This window comes from Oncorhynchus kisutch, linkage group LG7, assembly GCF_002021735.2.
Source record: "Oncorhynchus kisutch isolate 150728-3 linkage group LG7, Okis_V2, whole genome shotgun sequence".
In the NCBI taxonomy this organism is placed as follows: Eukaryota; Metazoa; Chordata; class Actinopteri; order Salmoniformes; family Salmonidae; genus Oncorhynchus; species Oncorhynchus kisutch.
Window position 1 is genome coordinate 38644518 of NC_034180.2, and position 14633 is coordinate 38659150.

Sequence of the window (14633 nt, forward strand, 5' to 3'; positions counted from 1 at the left end):
GTAGCCAATTGGAATTTGTTGTCTGTATATTTTAGCATTTCATTGAGGATACCATCAACACCACATGCCTTTTTGGGTTGGAGGGTTTGCATTTTGTCCTGTAGTTCATAAAATTTAATTCTGGTAGTTTTTAATAGTTGATTCTAAGATTTGAATTTGATAATATATATGTTTTTGCTGTTATTTGTTATAGGGCCAAAAAGATTGGAGAAGTGGTTTACCCATACATCTCTGTTTTGGATAGATAACTCCTCGTGTTGTTGATTGTTTAGAGTTTTCCAATATCCTCAGAAGTGGTTAGTCTATGGGTTCTTCAATTACATTGAGCTGTTACTTCTTTTTCCATAGTGTATTTCTGTATTGTTTTAGTGATTCACCCAAGTGAAGGCGTAGACTCAGGTTTTCTGGGTCTCTATGTTTTTGGTTGGATAATTTTCTCAATTTCTTTCTTAGGTTTTGCATTCTTCATCAAACCATTTGTGACTCACCACCTAGATTCGGTCTTATGTAGCAAAATTTGTAATTGTGTTTTTTACATTGGATAAAAGTAGAGACTAAGAGCTACAAAATGGTATATCATACTGCATTGTTGAGGAACAATGGGAAAGTAATTATTGTAAACTTGTAACCTCACTTTTGAGAAAATGGCCTTTGAATAATTTGGTATCTAGTGAAGAGCTCTTCTTTGTCTACACCCATTCAGCATCTTTCACACCCTCTTAAGCTTTAGCCCCACCCATCTTGTTTCGCCCTTGGAGTGTTTAGAGCACAGACTTGATGCTCTGGCCGATGATTTGTTTACCTATGGATGACATGAAAACAGCCTAACCAGCTCTGATGGCAACAATTTCATCATGCTTCATTATGCTTCATTATGCTTCTTTTGTCACGTAATGTTACCTAATAAGCCAGCCAGCTAACTTTATCTAGCTAAACAACAATGAACATAGTGCCATCATGTCATTACTACAATGCATGAATATGCTGGGAGCTAACCATCCAGGTTCAACGTTAGCTAGCTAACATTAGGCTGCAACTAGCAAAGCAAACAGCTCTGTGATACGAATAACAACATCAGCTAGGGAGCCAGCCAGCTAATGTACACTTTAGCTTAAGACATGTAGCTAGCTAGCTAGGTAAACAATGAACTTAGCTAGGTAAATAATGTGTAAAATCATACATCACGTTACGTTAGCTAACGAGCCAGCCAGCTAACCTTGGCTAGTTAAACAACAATGAACATAGTGCCAAATCATGTCGTCACCACACTGCATGAATATGCTGGGAGCTAACCAACCAGGTTCAATGTTAGCTAGCTAACATTAGGCTCTAACTAGCAAAGCAAACAGCTTTCGGATATGAATAACGTCAGCTAGGGAGCCAGCCAGCTAATGTTAGCTAGCTAGCTAACAGTACATTTTAGCTTGAAATGAAACCCCTTTCTGTCAAAATTAGAAACGTATAATATCTGAAAATGTAGCTAGCTAACTCTAGACTATCTTACCTGTATACATCATCATGCATGATGGACGCGTCTTCCTGTCATGGATGCCATGCAACAGTTGCCCTTAGTTTGATGATGTAATCTGGAGACAGGTGTTTTCTCCATCTCTTTAGCTATCATACTCTAATTCCACTGATTTCAAAACTTGATCCTTCACAGAGTGGAGCGCAATACTTACCTATGCAGCTCCACTACACAGAACATTTTTAAAAAGCTGCGTTCGACAGGACTACCAACACAGACTGACCAGCTCAAAAAGACAAAAGCCCTCTATATGGCAGACCAATCCGAACTCCTCTCTCGGCATGTCCAGCCCACTCATTATCTCAGCCAATCATGGCTAGTGGGAAGGTTGCTGACTTTTTCTATGGCTTAACCAACAAGGATCGTAATTTAACAATTGTATTCGTATTTACAGATGGCATACAAGTATGTTATTAAGGCACATGAAAGTTCACATGTTCGAGAAAGGCATTTCTGCCAAAAAACGCATTTTGATCTAAAACATTTTTTACTTTCAAACGGCACTCCTGTGAAGTTGTGACTTGCGACAAACACCTAGTTTCCTGAATCGGGACACATTTGTCATTGTTGTTAATTTTCTTCAGTTTTCTGTTTGAAATTTTTAGATTTGATAGGGAAGCTGAGAGGTCAAATATACTGTTTAGGTTTTCTACTGGCAAGTTTACACGTTCACTATATTACAGTGGAAAGTTTTATCCAGGATGTTGTCTAAATGGATTTCATTTTTTGTTGCCTGATTGTTTTTTGGTAAGTTGCCACACTACTTTCCTTCCATCTATAGCATTTCTTAATATTATTCAGTTATTTTGGCTTTGATGCCTCACGATTGAGTATTGCTCTGTTCAAGTAGACTGTGATTTTTCAGTGATCTGAAAGGGGTGTCAGTGGGCTGACTGTGAATGCTCTGAGAGACACTGGGTTAAGGTCAGTGATAAAGTAGTCTTTATCACCAATTAGCTATTGGTGTATCTACCATAAGAGTCCCCCCGAAGCCTACCATTGACTATGTACATACCCAGCGTGCGACAGAGCGGCAGGAGTTGTGACTCGTTTTTGTTGGTTATGTTGTCGTAGTTGTGCCTAGGGGGGCAAATGGGGGATGGAATGCTGTCACCTCCAGGCAGGTGTTTGTCCCCTTGTGTGCTGAGGGTGTCAGGTTTTTGTCCTTTTCTGGCATTTAGGTCGCCACAGATTAGTACATGTTCCTAGGCCTGAAAATGATTGATTTCTCCTCCAGGATGGAGAAGCTGTCTTCATTAAAGTATGGCGATTCTAATGGGGGGATATAGGTAGCACACAGGAGGACATTTTTCTCTGTTAAGATCATTTTCTTTTGAATTTCTAGCCAAATGTAAAATGTTCCTGTTTTGATTAGTTTAATAGAGTGAGTTATGTCTGTTCTAAACCAAATTAGAATTCCCCCCCGAGTCCCTTCCCTGTTTCACGAATGATAGTTTGGTAGATGGGACTACCAGCTCTCTCTAGAGGGCAACCAGTGGGTTCATCTCCTCTATACCATGTTTATTGTAGGATGAGAAGTTCTGTATTTCTGAAGTCCAGGTTCCTGCTCTTTAGGCCAAAGGCAGATGACCCCAGGCCTTGGATATAGTAAAAGCTTTGTGTTCCATAAAGTGTCCAATGGTGTTAGTTGTGTGGTTTGGCACATGCCATTGGCTTGGGCTAGTGTAAGAGTGGGGGTTGGGCCTGTTTGCCTGCTCACGACCTGGGTATATGTGTGACTTTCATGTCGAGGCCCTCTTTGTGGGAGTGGGGGGCATGGGGTGGGCAGGAGGGGCATATGTCTGATCTGAGGGGGCCTAAATGGGGTGTGGGCATGGTTGACTTGAGGGGGGGGTGTTGATTGATTGGGGTGGGGGTGTGGATGTGGCTGGTGGGGTCTGGGAGAGTGTCTTGCTGGTCTGGGCAGGGTGTCTATTGATCTGTAGCTCCTGTGTGTTGTGTTGGGGCTGTGTTTGATGGTGATGTCCTTTAAGGTCCGGGCAAAGGTGGGCACTGCTGCCTTGTATAGGTGGACCTGGTCGTAAAGACATTTACGGTTTTGAGGCACAGTCACGAGAAATACTTGTATGGTAGCAGAGTGAAAGTATTTTTGTGGTAGCAGGGTGGAGAACCACTTGTGCGTTGGGGAAAGTAGAAGAAGCTTTTTCAATCACTCCCTTGAGTGCTGTGTCCACCCTTTCCTGCTGTGTTTTCAGGTCGTTTGTGCCTGTGTGTATTATTATGTGGCTGGGTGAACCTAGTTGATCATCTCTCTCTCTATCTCTCTCTCGCTCTCTCTCTCTCGCTATAGTGAAAGTAGGTGATGATGACAGGATGTAAACAGTTGCACTAGGTTAACATTACTATGACTCAGCTGTCTCAGCATTTCCTTCCAGTAAATGCACATCAAACACACACACACACACACACACACATTTCTGCCTTTGCTGTGTCGGTCCTGTTTTCAATAGGAGTGCCTGTGTCTGTATCTGTCAGTGTTTATGTAAACTAGTGGTGGTCAGTGGTGAGTGGTGAGTCGGGTGGTGAGTGGGGAGTGGGGTGGTGAGTGGAGTGGTGAGTGAAGAGGTGAGTGGAGTGGTGAGTGGAGTGGTGAGTGGAGTGGTGAGTGGAGTGGTGAGTGGGGTGGTGAGTGGTGTGGTGAGTGGCGAGTGGAGTGGAGTGGTGAGGGAGTGGTGAGTGGGGTGGTGAGGGGTGAGTGGAGTGGAGTGGTGAGTGGAGTGGTTAGTGGTGAGTGGAGTGGTGAGGGAAATGGTGAGTGGAGTGGTGAGTAGTGAGGGAGTGGTGAGTGGGGTGGTGAGGGGTGAGTGGAGTGGTGAGTGGAGTGGTGAGGGAGTGGTGAGTGGTGAGTGGAGTGGTGAGTGGAGTGGTGATTGGAGTGAAGTGGTGAGTGGGGTGGTGAGGGGTGAGTGGAGTGGTGAGTGGAGTGGTTAGTGGTGAGGGAGTGGTGAGTGGAGTGGTGAGTGAAATGGTGAGTGGGGTGGTGAGTGGAGTGGTGAGTGGAGTGGTGAGTGGAGTGGTGAGTGGAGTGTTGAGTGGGGTGGTGAGTGTTGAGTGGAGTGGTGAGTGGAGTGGTTAGTGGTGAGGGAGTGGTGAGTGGGGTGGTGAGTGAAGTGGTGAGTGAAGTGGTGCGTGGAGTGGTCAGTGGTGAGGGGAGTGGTGAGTGGGGTGGTGAATGGTGAGTGGAGTGGTGATTGGTGAGGGAGTGGTGAGTGGAGTGGTGAGGGAAATGGTGAGTTGAGTGGTGAGGGAGTGGTGAGTGGAGTGGTGAGTGGTGAGGGAGTGCTGAGTGGAGTGGTGAGTTGTGAGTGGAGTGGTAAGTGGAGTGGTGAGTGGAGTGGTGAGTGGTGAGGGAGTGGTGAGTGGGATGGTGAGTGGTGAGTGGAGTGGTGAGTGGAGTGGTGAGGGAGTGGTGAGTGAAGTGGTGAGTGGAGTGGTGAGTGAAGTGGTGAGTGGAGTGGTGAGGGAGTAGTGAGTGGAGTGGTGAGTGGGGGTGGTAAGTGGAGTGGTGAGTGAAGAGGTGAGTGGAGTGATGAGTGGAGTGGTGAGGGACTGGTGAGGGAGTGGTGAGTGGTGTGGTGAGTGGAGTGGTGAGTGGTGAGTGTAGGGTGAGTGGAGTGGAGTGGTGAGGGAGTGGTGAGTGGGGTGGTGAGGGGTGAGTGGAGTGGAGTGGTGAGTGGAGTGGTGAGTCGTTTGTGGTGAGTGGGGTGGTGAGTGAAATGGTGAGTGGAGTGGTGAGTGGTGAGGGAGTGGTGAGTGGAGTGGTGAGTGGTGAGGGAGTGGTGAGTGGGGTGGTCAGGGGTGAGTGGAGTGGTGAGTGGAGTGGTGAGTGGAGTGGTTAGTGGTGAGGGAGTGGTGAGTGGGGTGGTGAGTGGAGTGGTGAGTGAAATGGTGAGTGGAGAGGGAGTAGTGAGTGGAGTGGTGAGGGGAGTGGTGAGGGGAGTGGTGAGTGGAGTGGTGAGTGGGGTGGTGAGTGTTGAGTGGAGTGGTGAGTGGAGTGGTGAGTGGAGTGGTGAGTGGAGTGGTGAGTGGAGTGTTGAGTGGGGTGGTGAGTGTTGAGTGGAGTGGTGAGTGGAGTGGTTAGTGGTGAGGGAGTGGTGAGTGGGGTGGTGAGTGAAGTGGTGAGTGAAGTGGTGCGTGGAGTGGTCAGTGGTGAGGGGAGTGGTGAGTGGGGTGGTGAATGGTGAGTGGAGTGGTGATTGGTGAGGGAGTGGTGAGTGGAGTGGTGAGGGAAATGGTGAGTTGAGTGGTGAGGGAGTGGTGAGTGGTGAGGGAGTGCTGAGTGGAGTGGTGAGTTGTGAGTGGAGTGGTAAGTGGAGTGGTGAGTGGAGTGGTGAGTGGTGAGGGAGTGGTGAGTGGGATGGTGAGTGGTGAGTGGAGTGGTGAGTGGAGTGGTGAGGGAGTGGTGAGTGAAGTGGTGAGTGGAGTGGTGAGTGAAGTGGTGAGTGGAGTGGTGAGGGAGTAGTGAGTGGAGTGGTGAGTGGGGTGGTAAGTGGAGTGGTGAGTGAAGAGGTGAGTGGAGTGATGAGTGGAGTGGTGAGGGACTGGTGAGGGAGTGGTGAGTGGTGTGGTGAGTGGAGTGGTGAGTGGTGAGTGTAGGGTGAGTGGAGTGGAGTGGTGAGGGAGTGGTGAGTGGGGTGGTGAGGGGTGAGTGGAGTGGAGTGGTGAGTGGAGTGGTGAGTCGTTTGTGGTGAGTGGGGTGGTGAGTGAAATGGTGAGTGGAGTGGTGAGTGGTGAGGGAGTGGTGAGTGGAGTGGTGAGTGGTGAGGGAGTGGTGAGTGGGGTGGTCAGGGGTGAGTGGAGTGGTGAGTGGAGTGGTGAGTGGAGTGGTTAGTGGTGAGGGAGTGGTGAGTGGGGTGGTGAGTGGAGTGGTGAGTGAAATGGTGAGTGGAGAGGGAGTAGTGAGTGGAGTGGTGAGGGGAGTGGTGAGGGGAGTGGTGAGTGGAGTGGTGAGTGGGGTGGTGAGTGTTGAGTGGAGTGGTGAGTGGAGTGGTGAGTGGAGTGGTTAGTGGTGAGTGGGGTGGTGAGTGAAGTGGTGAGTGAAGTGGTGCGTGGAGTGGTGAGGGGAGTGGTGAGTGGGGTGGTGAGTGGTGAGTGGAGTGGTGATTGGTGAGGGAGTGGTGAGTGGGGTGGTGAGTGAAGTGGTGAGTGGTGAGGGGAGTGGTGAGTGGGGTGGTGAGTGGTGAGTGGAGTGGTGATTGGTGAGGGAGTGGTGAATGGGGTGGTGAGTGGTGAGGGAGTGCTGAGTGGGGTGGTGAGTGGAGTGGTGAGTTGTGAGTAGAAGAGTAAGTGGAGTGGTGAGTGGAGTGGTGAGTGGAGTGGTGAGTGGGATGGTGAGTGGTGAGTGGAGTGGTGAGGGAGTGGTGAGTGAAGTGGTGAATGGAGTGGTGAGTGAAGTGGTGAGTGGAGTGGTGAGGGAGTAGTGAGTGGAGTGGTGAGTGGTGTGGGGAGTGGTGAGTGGGGTGGTGAGGGAGTGGTGAGTGGGGTGGTCAGGGGTGAGTGGAGTGGTGAGTGGAGTGGTTAGTGGTGAGGGAGTGGTGAGTGGGGTGGTGAGTGGAGTGGTGAGTGAAATGGTGAGTGGAGAGGGAGTAGTGAGTGGAGTGGTGAGGGGAGTGGTGAGGGGAGTGGTGAGTGGAGTGGTGAGTGGGGTGGTGAGTGTTGAGTGGAGTGGTGAGTGGAGTGGTGAGTGGAGTGGTTAGTGGTGAGTGGGGTGGTGAGTGAAGTGGTGAGTGAAGTGGTGCGTGGAGTGGTGAGGGGAGTGGTGAGTGGGGTGGTGAGTGGTGAGTGGAGTGGTGATTGGTGAGGGAGTGGTGAGTGGGGTGGTGAGTGAAGTGGTGAGTGGTGAGGGGAGTGGTGAGTGGGGTGGTGAGTGGTGAGTGGAGTGGTGATTGGTGAGGGAGTGGTGAATGGGGTGGTGAGTGGTGAGAGAGTGCTGAGTGGGGTGGTGAGTGGAGTGGTGAGTTGTGAGTAGAGTAGTAAGTGGAGTGGTGAGTGGAGTGGTGAGGGAGTGGTGAGTGAAGTGGTGAATGGAGTGGTGAGTGAAGTGGTGAGTGGAGTGGTGAGGGAGTAGTGAGTGGAGTGGTGAGTGGTGTGGGGAGTGGAGTGGTGAGTGGAGTGGTTAGTGGTGAGTGGGGTGGTGAGTGAAGTGGTGAGTGAAGTGGTGCGTGGAGTGGTGAGTGGTGAGGGGAGTGGTGAGTGGGGTGGTGAGTGGTGAGTGGAGTGGTGATTGGTGAGGGAGTGGTGAGTGGGGTGGTGAGTGAAGTGGTGAGTGGTGAGGGGAGTGGTGAGTGGGGTGGTGAGTGGTGAGTGGAGTGGTGATTGGTGAGGGAGTGGTGAATGGGGTGGTGAGTGGTGAGGGAGTGCTGAGTGGGGTGGTGAGTGGAGTGGTGAGTTGTGAGTAGAGTAGTAAGTGGAGTGGTGAGTGGAGTGGTGAGTGGGATGGTGAGTGGTGAGTGGAGTGGTGAGGGAGTGGTGAGTGAAGTGGTGAATGGAGTGGTGAGTGGAGTGGTGAGGGAGTAGTGAGTTGAGTGGTGAGTGGAGTGGTGAGTGGTGTGGGGAGTGGAGTGGTGAGTGGTGAGGGAGTGGTGAGTGGAGTGGTGAGGGGAGTGGTGAGTGGAGTGGTGAGCGAGTGGAGTGAGGGAGTGGTGAGTGGTGAGGGGAGTGGTGAGTGGAGTGGTGAGTGGAGTGGTGAGTGTGAGTGGTGAGTGGTGAGTGGAGTGGTGAGTGGAGTGGTGAGGGGAGTGGTGAGTGGAGTGGTGAGGGGAGTGGTGAGGGGAGTGGTGAGTGGGGTGGTGAGTGGTGAGTGGAGTGGTGATTGGTGAGGGAGTGGTGAATGTGGTGGTGAGTGGTGAGGGAGTGCTGAGTGGGGTGGTGAGTGGAGTGGTGAGTTGTGAGTGGAGTAGTAAGTGGAGTGGTGAGTGGAGTGGTGAGGGAGTGGTGAGTGGGATGGTGAGTGGTGAGTGGAGTGGTGAGGGAGTGGTGAGTGGAGTGGTGAGGGAGTGGTGAGTGGAGTGGTGAGTGAAGTGGTGAATGGAGTGGTGAGGGAGTGGTGAGTGGAGTGGTGAGTGGTGTGGGGAGTGGAGTGGTGAGTGGAGTGGTGAGTGGAGTGGTGAGGGAGTGGTGAGTGGAGTGGTGAGTGTGAGTGGTGAGCGAGTGGAGTGAGGGAGTGGTGAGTGGAGTGGTGAGTGGAGTGGTGAGTGGAGTGGTGAGTGGTGAGGGGAGTGGTGTGTGGAGTGGTGAGTGGTGTGTGGCCAGACAAGTCTCAGGATGTGTGCATTAGACACTTCCTCTCTCCCCCCTTTCTACTTTATTTACCTTAGGAAGTGCTATATATTTTTGTAAGGAAAATTGCTGTGTATTTTTACAGAGAGAAGGTGATGTGTGTGTATTTGTGTAAGGAGAAGCGATGTGTGTGTATTTGAGGAAGGAGAAGCGATGTGTGTGTATTTGTGTAAGGAGAAGCGATGTGTGTGTATTTGTGGAAGGAGAAGCGATGTGTGTGTATTTGTGGAAGGGGAAGCGATGTGTGTGTATTTGTGGAAGGGGAAGCGATGTGTGTGTATTTGTGGAAGGGGAAGTGATGTGTGTGTATTTGTGCAAGTGGAAGCGATGTGTGTGTATTTGTGTAAGGGGAAGCGATGTGTGTGTATTTGTGGAAGGGGAAGCGATGTGTGTGTATTTGTGGAAGGGGAAGCGATGCGTGTGTATTTGTGCAAGTGGAAGCGATGTGTGTGTATTTGTGGAAGGGGAAGCGATGTGTGTGTATTTGTGGAAGGAGAAGCGATGTGTGTGTATTTGAGGAAGGAGGAGCGATGTGTGTGTATTTGAGGAAGGAGGAGCGATGTGTGTGTATTTGTGGAAGGGGAAGCGATGTGTGTGTTTTTGTGGAAGGAGAAGCGATGTGTGTGTTTTTGTGGAAGGAGGAGCGATGTGTGTGTATTTGAGGAAGGGGAAGCGTTGTGTGTGTATTTGTGGAAGGGGAAGCGATGTGTGTGTTTTTGTGGAAGGGGAAGCGATGTGTGTGTATTTGTGGAAGGGGAAGCGATGTGTGTGTATTTGTGGAAGGGGAAGCGATGTGTGTGTTTTTGTGGAAGGGGAAGCGATGTGTGTGTATTTGTGGAAGGGGAAGCGATGTGTGTGTATTTGTGTAAGGAGAAGCGATGTGTGTGTATTTGAGGAAGGAGGAGCGATGTGTGTGTATTTGTGGAAGCGGTGCTGTACTAAATGAAAGACTTCACTGATCTACAGTAGGATGTAATAAATGCAGCAGGTTGGCATGGTGCCAGTGTAGAGGAGATTGTACCCTGGTAGATCAACACAGGCCTGCATAGCGTTCAAGGAGGATACATGCCATCAGTCTTCACCACCATAGTACTAAATATAGAACCATGTCTATTTGTCTCGGTCCACGGTCAAATCCTCACCTCCACACTGCTGTTGTAATGGATGATCTCCTGTGTTAGTTCTCTCTCTGAGATGTTTAGAATGGAGGTTGTTCTGTGTTAGTTCTCTCCCCGAGATGTTTAGAATGGAGGTTGTTCTGTGTTAGTTCTCTCTCTGAGAAGTTTAGAATGGAGGTTGTTCTGTGTTAGTTCTCTCTCTGAGAAGTTTAGAATGGAGGTTGTTCTGTGTTAGTTCTCTCTCTGAGATATTTAGAACGGAAGTTGTTCTGTGTTAGTTCTCTCTCTGAGATGTTTAGAATGGAGGTTGTTCTGTGTTAGTTCTCTCTCTGAGATGTTTAGAATGGAGGTTGTTCTGTGTTAGTTCTCTCTCTGAGATGTTTAGAATGGAGGTTGTTCTGTGTTTGTTCTCTCTCTGAGATGTTTAGAACAGAGGTTGTTCTGTGTTTGTGGTATCAGTGATCGTGTAGCCAGTAGAGAGATATAATCCTCTAAACGGATGCTTCCATTGTCCTGGTGTCTGTCTGATCGCTGAACACCATGTAGGATGAGCTGACTACTCAATGAAAGGGAGTCAATGAGAAAAATACATTTTTATCTCTGCAAAGAAAATTGGTTTACAGACTTAAATCTGGTTTTGATTATAGTAGAGAGAAAGCAACTCAGGACTAAGGATGAAAGTGTGTTTTCAAGATATCAGATTAGGTGGAAAGACTGCTGTTGATGGGGTCTTTTGTTATTGTGAGTGTTTCAGTGACAATATTTTCACCTACACTTGTGTCCACCAGTAGGGGGTTTATTGTCAAGTATTGGGTTACTTTGTGTTTTGTGAGTGTGTATGAGTGTGTGTGTGTTTGGATTGTGCTGCTGTAGTATTGCTAGACTTACCTCCTATGCTAAACAGGGTATCTAGCAGCAATCAATTAGAACCTAATTACCATCTGGTATTACTGTCCCATATCGCCTTCTATCTATCTGGACTACTGTCTGACTGAGGGACACTCAGCTCTATTCTACCTGTTTACCTAACACACACACACACACACACACACACACACACACACACACACACACACACACACACACACACACACACACACGCACACGCACACGCACACGCACACGCACACACACACACACACACACACACACACACACACACACACACACACACACACACACACTGTACCTAAGGTTTCAGAGCGAGACAGGCATGCCTCCTTCACAGCTAGTCGAAACATGGAGGGAGGGAGGCTAGCTCACTTTAATTCATCATATGCTGTTAGAGCTGTAAGAGCTGTGCTTCATTTATCAGACCCCCTGTCCTGCCCCCCCAAGAGACACACTGTAATGCATGATGTCATTTACTGTAAAGCCCTTTTTAAAAATCTATCTGTCTACACTCTCCCATTCTCTCTCTCTGTCTCTCTCTCTCTCTTTCTGTCTTACTCTCTCTCTCTCTCTGTCTTGCTCTCCCTCTCTCTTTCTCTCTCTCTCTGTCTTGCTCTCTCTCTCTTTCTCTCTCTCATTCATTCTCCCGCTTTCTCTTTCTTTCATTCTTTCTCTCTCATTCTCTATCACTCTCTCTCTCCATTGTCTCTCTCCCATTCATTCTCGCTCTTTCTCTTTCTTTATTTCATTCTCTCTCTCTAATTCTCTCTTTCATTCATTCTCTCTCTCTCATTATCTCTCTCTGCCTTCTCTCGCTCTCTATCGCTATCCCGCTCTCTCTCTCTCTCTCTCTCTCTCTCTCTCTCTCTCTCTCTCTCTCTCTCTCTCTCCCTCTCTCACTCCAGGAGGCTCCTCGGGAGAGTTACGGAGGCAGGAGTCAGCAGCAAGCCCCAGGGAATTCTGGGAAGGCCAACCAAGAGGACATGGGTCTGATCTCGCAGGACCGCCCCTCCAGCCTCCCAGTGAGTGACAGCTCTCCCAGCCAATCTCCACACATTATCCTTCTACTAATTTTAAATATTTAAAATATAGTAAACAATTGCAATCTGTGAAAGGATGAAATGAAAGGAAGAGGGGAAGAGAAAAGCACAGTGCACCCAGCCTGATGAAGGGATAAACACTCACTGCAACCCCTCCCCTTTCTCTTCCTTTCGCTTCCTCTGTGCTCCCTGAGCCGCCAGCGCTGAAATGGTGGAGAGCCCTGTCACTCATGGCTGGATCAGAGTTCTGTGCTTTAATCAGACCTGCTGATTCCCTGTAGGCTTCTCTTCACCCTCAGTCTCTGAGGGCAGACCTAGATTTCACTGCCCATTTCAGATCTAATGCCCACCTGAACACAACGCCAAGCTGTTGTGACTGGCACTGCCTACACAAGTAGAAAAGACCACCTTAGATTAGGCTCTGCTACACTAGGTATCGTTAGAGAGGACCCCTCCACCCCCCACCCCCATCTATTTCTCCATCCCTTGCTCATTAAGATAGGAATGATTAAGGGGGTGAGTGGAGGAGTAATTGAGGAGAGTGTGTAAGACCAGGCAAAACAGGAGAGGAGAGAAGAGGAAAGGAAAGAGGACAAGTGGAGAGAGGAGGAGGGAAGAGATTAAAGAAGAGATGTGGAGAGGAGTAGATGAGAGTGGTGGAGAGAGGAGGTGAGTTGTACAAGGGGAATATTCAGAGCTGTATTCTGTCTCACACACTCATTTGGTTTAATTAGAATGGGGCTTGGAAGTGCCCTCTCTGCTCTTTTTTAAGGTAGTCAATATGGAGGAAGTAGAACAGCACAGGGACCATCATACTCACATCCCTCCCTCTCTCTTCCTCTCTTTCAATCACTCCCTCTCTCTTTCTGTCCCTCTCATCTTCTGCTTTCCTCTCTTTCTCTCTCTTTTAACTGTCCCTCTTTACTGAGGCATAACCCTCTGCTGTCTCACTCTGTCACATGCTGCCCATTCTACTTTTCTCTCTTCCACCCTCCCATCATTCCCTCTCTCTGTCTCTGGACCAATATCAATTCAATTCAATTCAATTGAAGAGCTTTAGTGGCATGGAAAAAACATATATTTACATTGCCAAAGCAAGTGAGGTACAAAATACACAAAAGTGAAATAAACAATAGAAATTGACAGTAAACATTACAATCACCAAAGTTCCAAAAGAACAAAGATATTTCAAATGTCATATTATGTATATATACAGTGTCATACCAATGTGCAAATAGTTAAAGTACAAAAGGGAAAATAAATAAACCTAAATATAGGTTGTATTTACAATGGTGTTTGTTCTTCACTGGTTGCCATTTTCTTGTGGCAACAGGTCACAGACCTTGCTGCTGTAATGGCAGACTGTAGTATTTCACCCAGTAGATATGGGAGTTTATCAACAAAACAAAAAAATCTCATTCTTTGTGGAGTTGTGTAATCTGAGGTACATATGTGTCTCTGATATGGTCATACATTTGGTAGGAGGTTAGGAAGTGCAGCTCAGTTTCCTCCTCATTTTGTGGGTAGTGTGCACATTGCCTGTCTTTTGAGAGCCAGGTCAGCCTACGGTCTGCCTTTCTCAATAGCAAGGCTATGCTCACTGCAAGTTAGTGCAAGTTTGACCACCACAGGGCATCTTGGAGAAGCGTTTGATAGTCTTCAATATTGGCGTTACTAGAGACTATAAAACCTTTTTTGTAAGAACATAATATATGGGATTGATTTTTAAGAAATGTAGACTCATGTCGCCTACGGTAGGCCTACAGTAAATTGAAAAATATGACGTGACTGGCCACCAATAATTACATATAGAGGATTGGAGGATTCTAAATGAAAACCAAAAGCCGCCTCATAGGTCTCCCGGTGGCGGCTGGCATGGGTATCGTACCTGCATCTGTTGCAATGCATTTTGCACTGTGATGCAGTGTCTTAGATAGCAGCACCACTCGGGAGGCCCAATCCACAAAGTATCAAAATACAGATAGGGTGTTGGTAAAGGTATATTGTCCTGCTAATAGTCCATAATGGGCTATGATATACTGTATATGGTGTCCAGGTCAGGATAACCAAAAAATTTATTTATTAAATTTTGAGGGACACTCAGCTCTATTCTACCTGTTTACCTAACACACACACACACACACACACACACACACACACACACACACACACACACACACACACACACACACACACACACACACACACACACACACACACACACACACACACACACACTCACACACACACACACACACACACACACACACACACACACACACAGGACTCTATACACACACACACACACACACACACACACACACACACAGGACTCTATACACACACACACACACACACACACACACACACACACACACACAGGACTCTATACACACACACACACACACACACTCACAGGACTCTACACACACACACACACACACACACACACACACACAGGACTCTATACACACACACACACACACACACTCACAGGACTCTACACACACACACACACACACACACACACACACACACACACACACACACACACACACACACACACACACACACACACACACACACACACACTCACAGGACTCTACACACACACACACACTCACAGGACTCTACACACACACACACTCACAGGACTCTACACACACACACACACTCACAGGACTCTACACACACACACACACACACACATTCACTTCATTTTCTCACACACACATAACATGCACACACATTTTTACA

General features: G+C 48.2%; 1 protein-coding gene across 1 annotated transcript in view; it reads left to right on the forward strand.

The window, feature by feature from the left end:
• Nucleotides 1-14633, forward strand: part of LOC109893780 (AT-rich interactive domain-containing protein 1B) — a 352299-nt gene that overhangs the window by 130805 nt on the left and 206861 nt on the right. The window contains exon 4 of the mRNA XM_031829069.1: nt 11742-11858. Within this exon, the coding sequence (XP_031684929.1) occupies nt 11742-11858 (117 nt within the window). The remainder of the gene's footprint in view (nt 1-11741; nt 11859-14633) is intronic.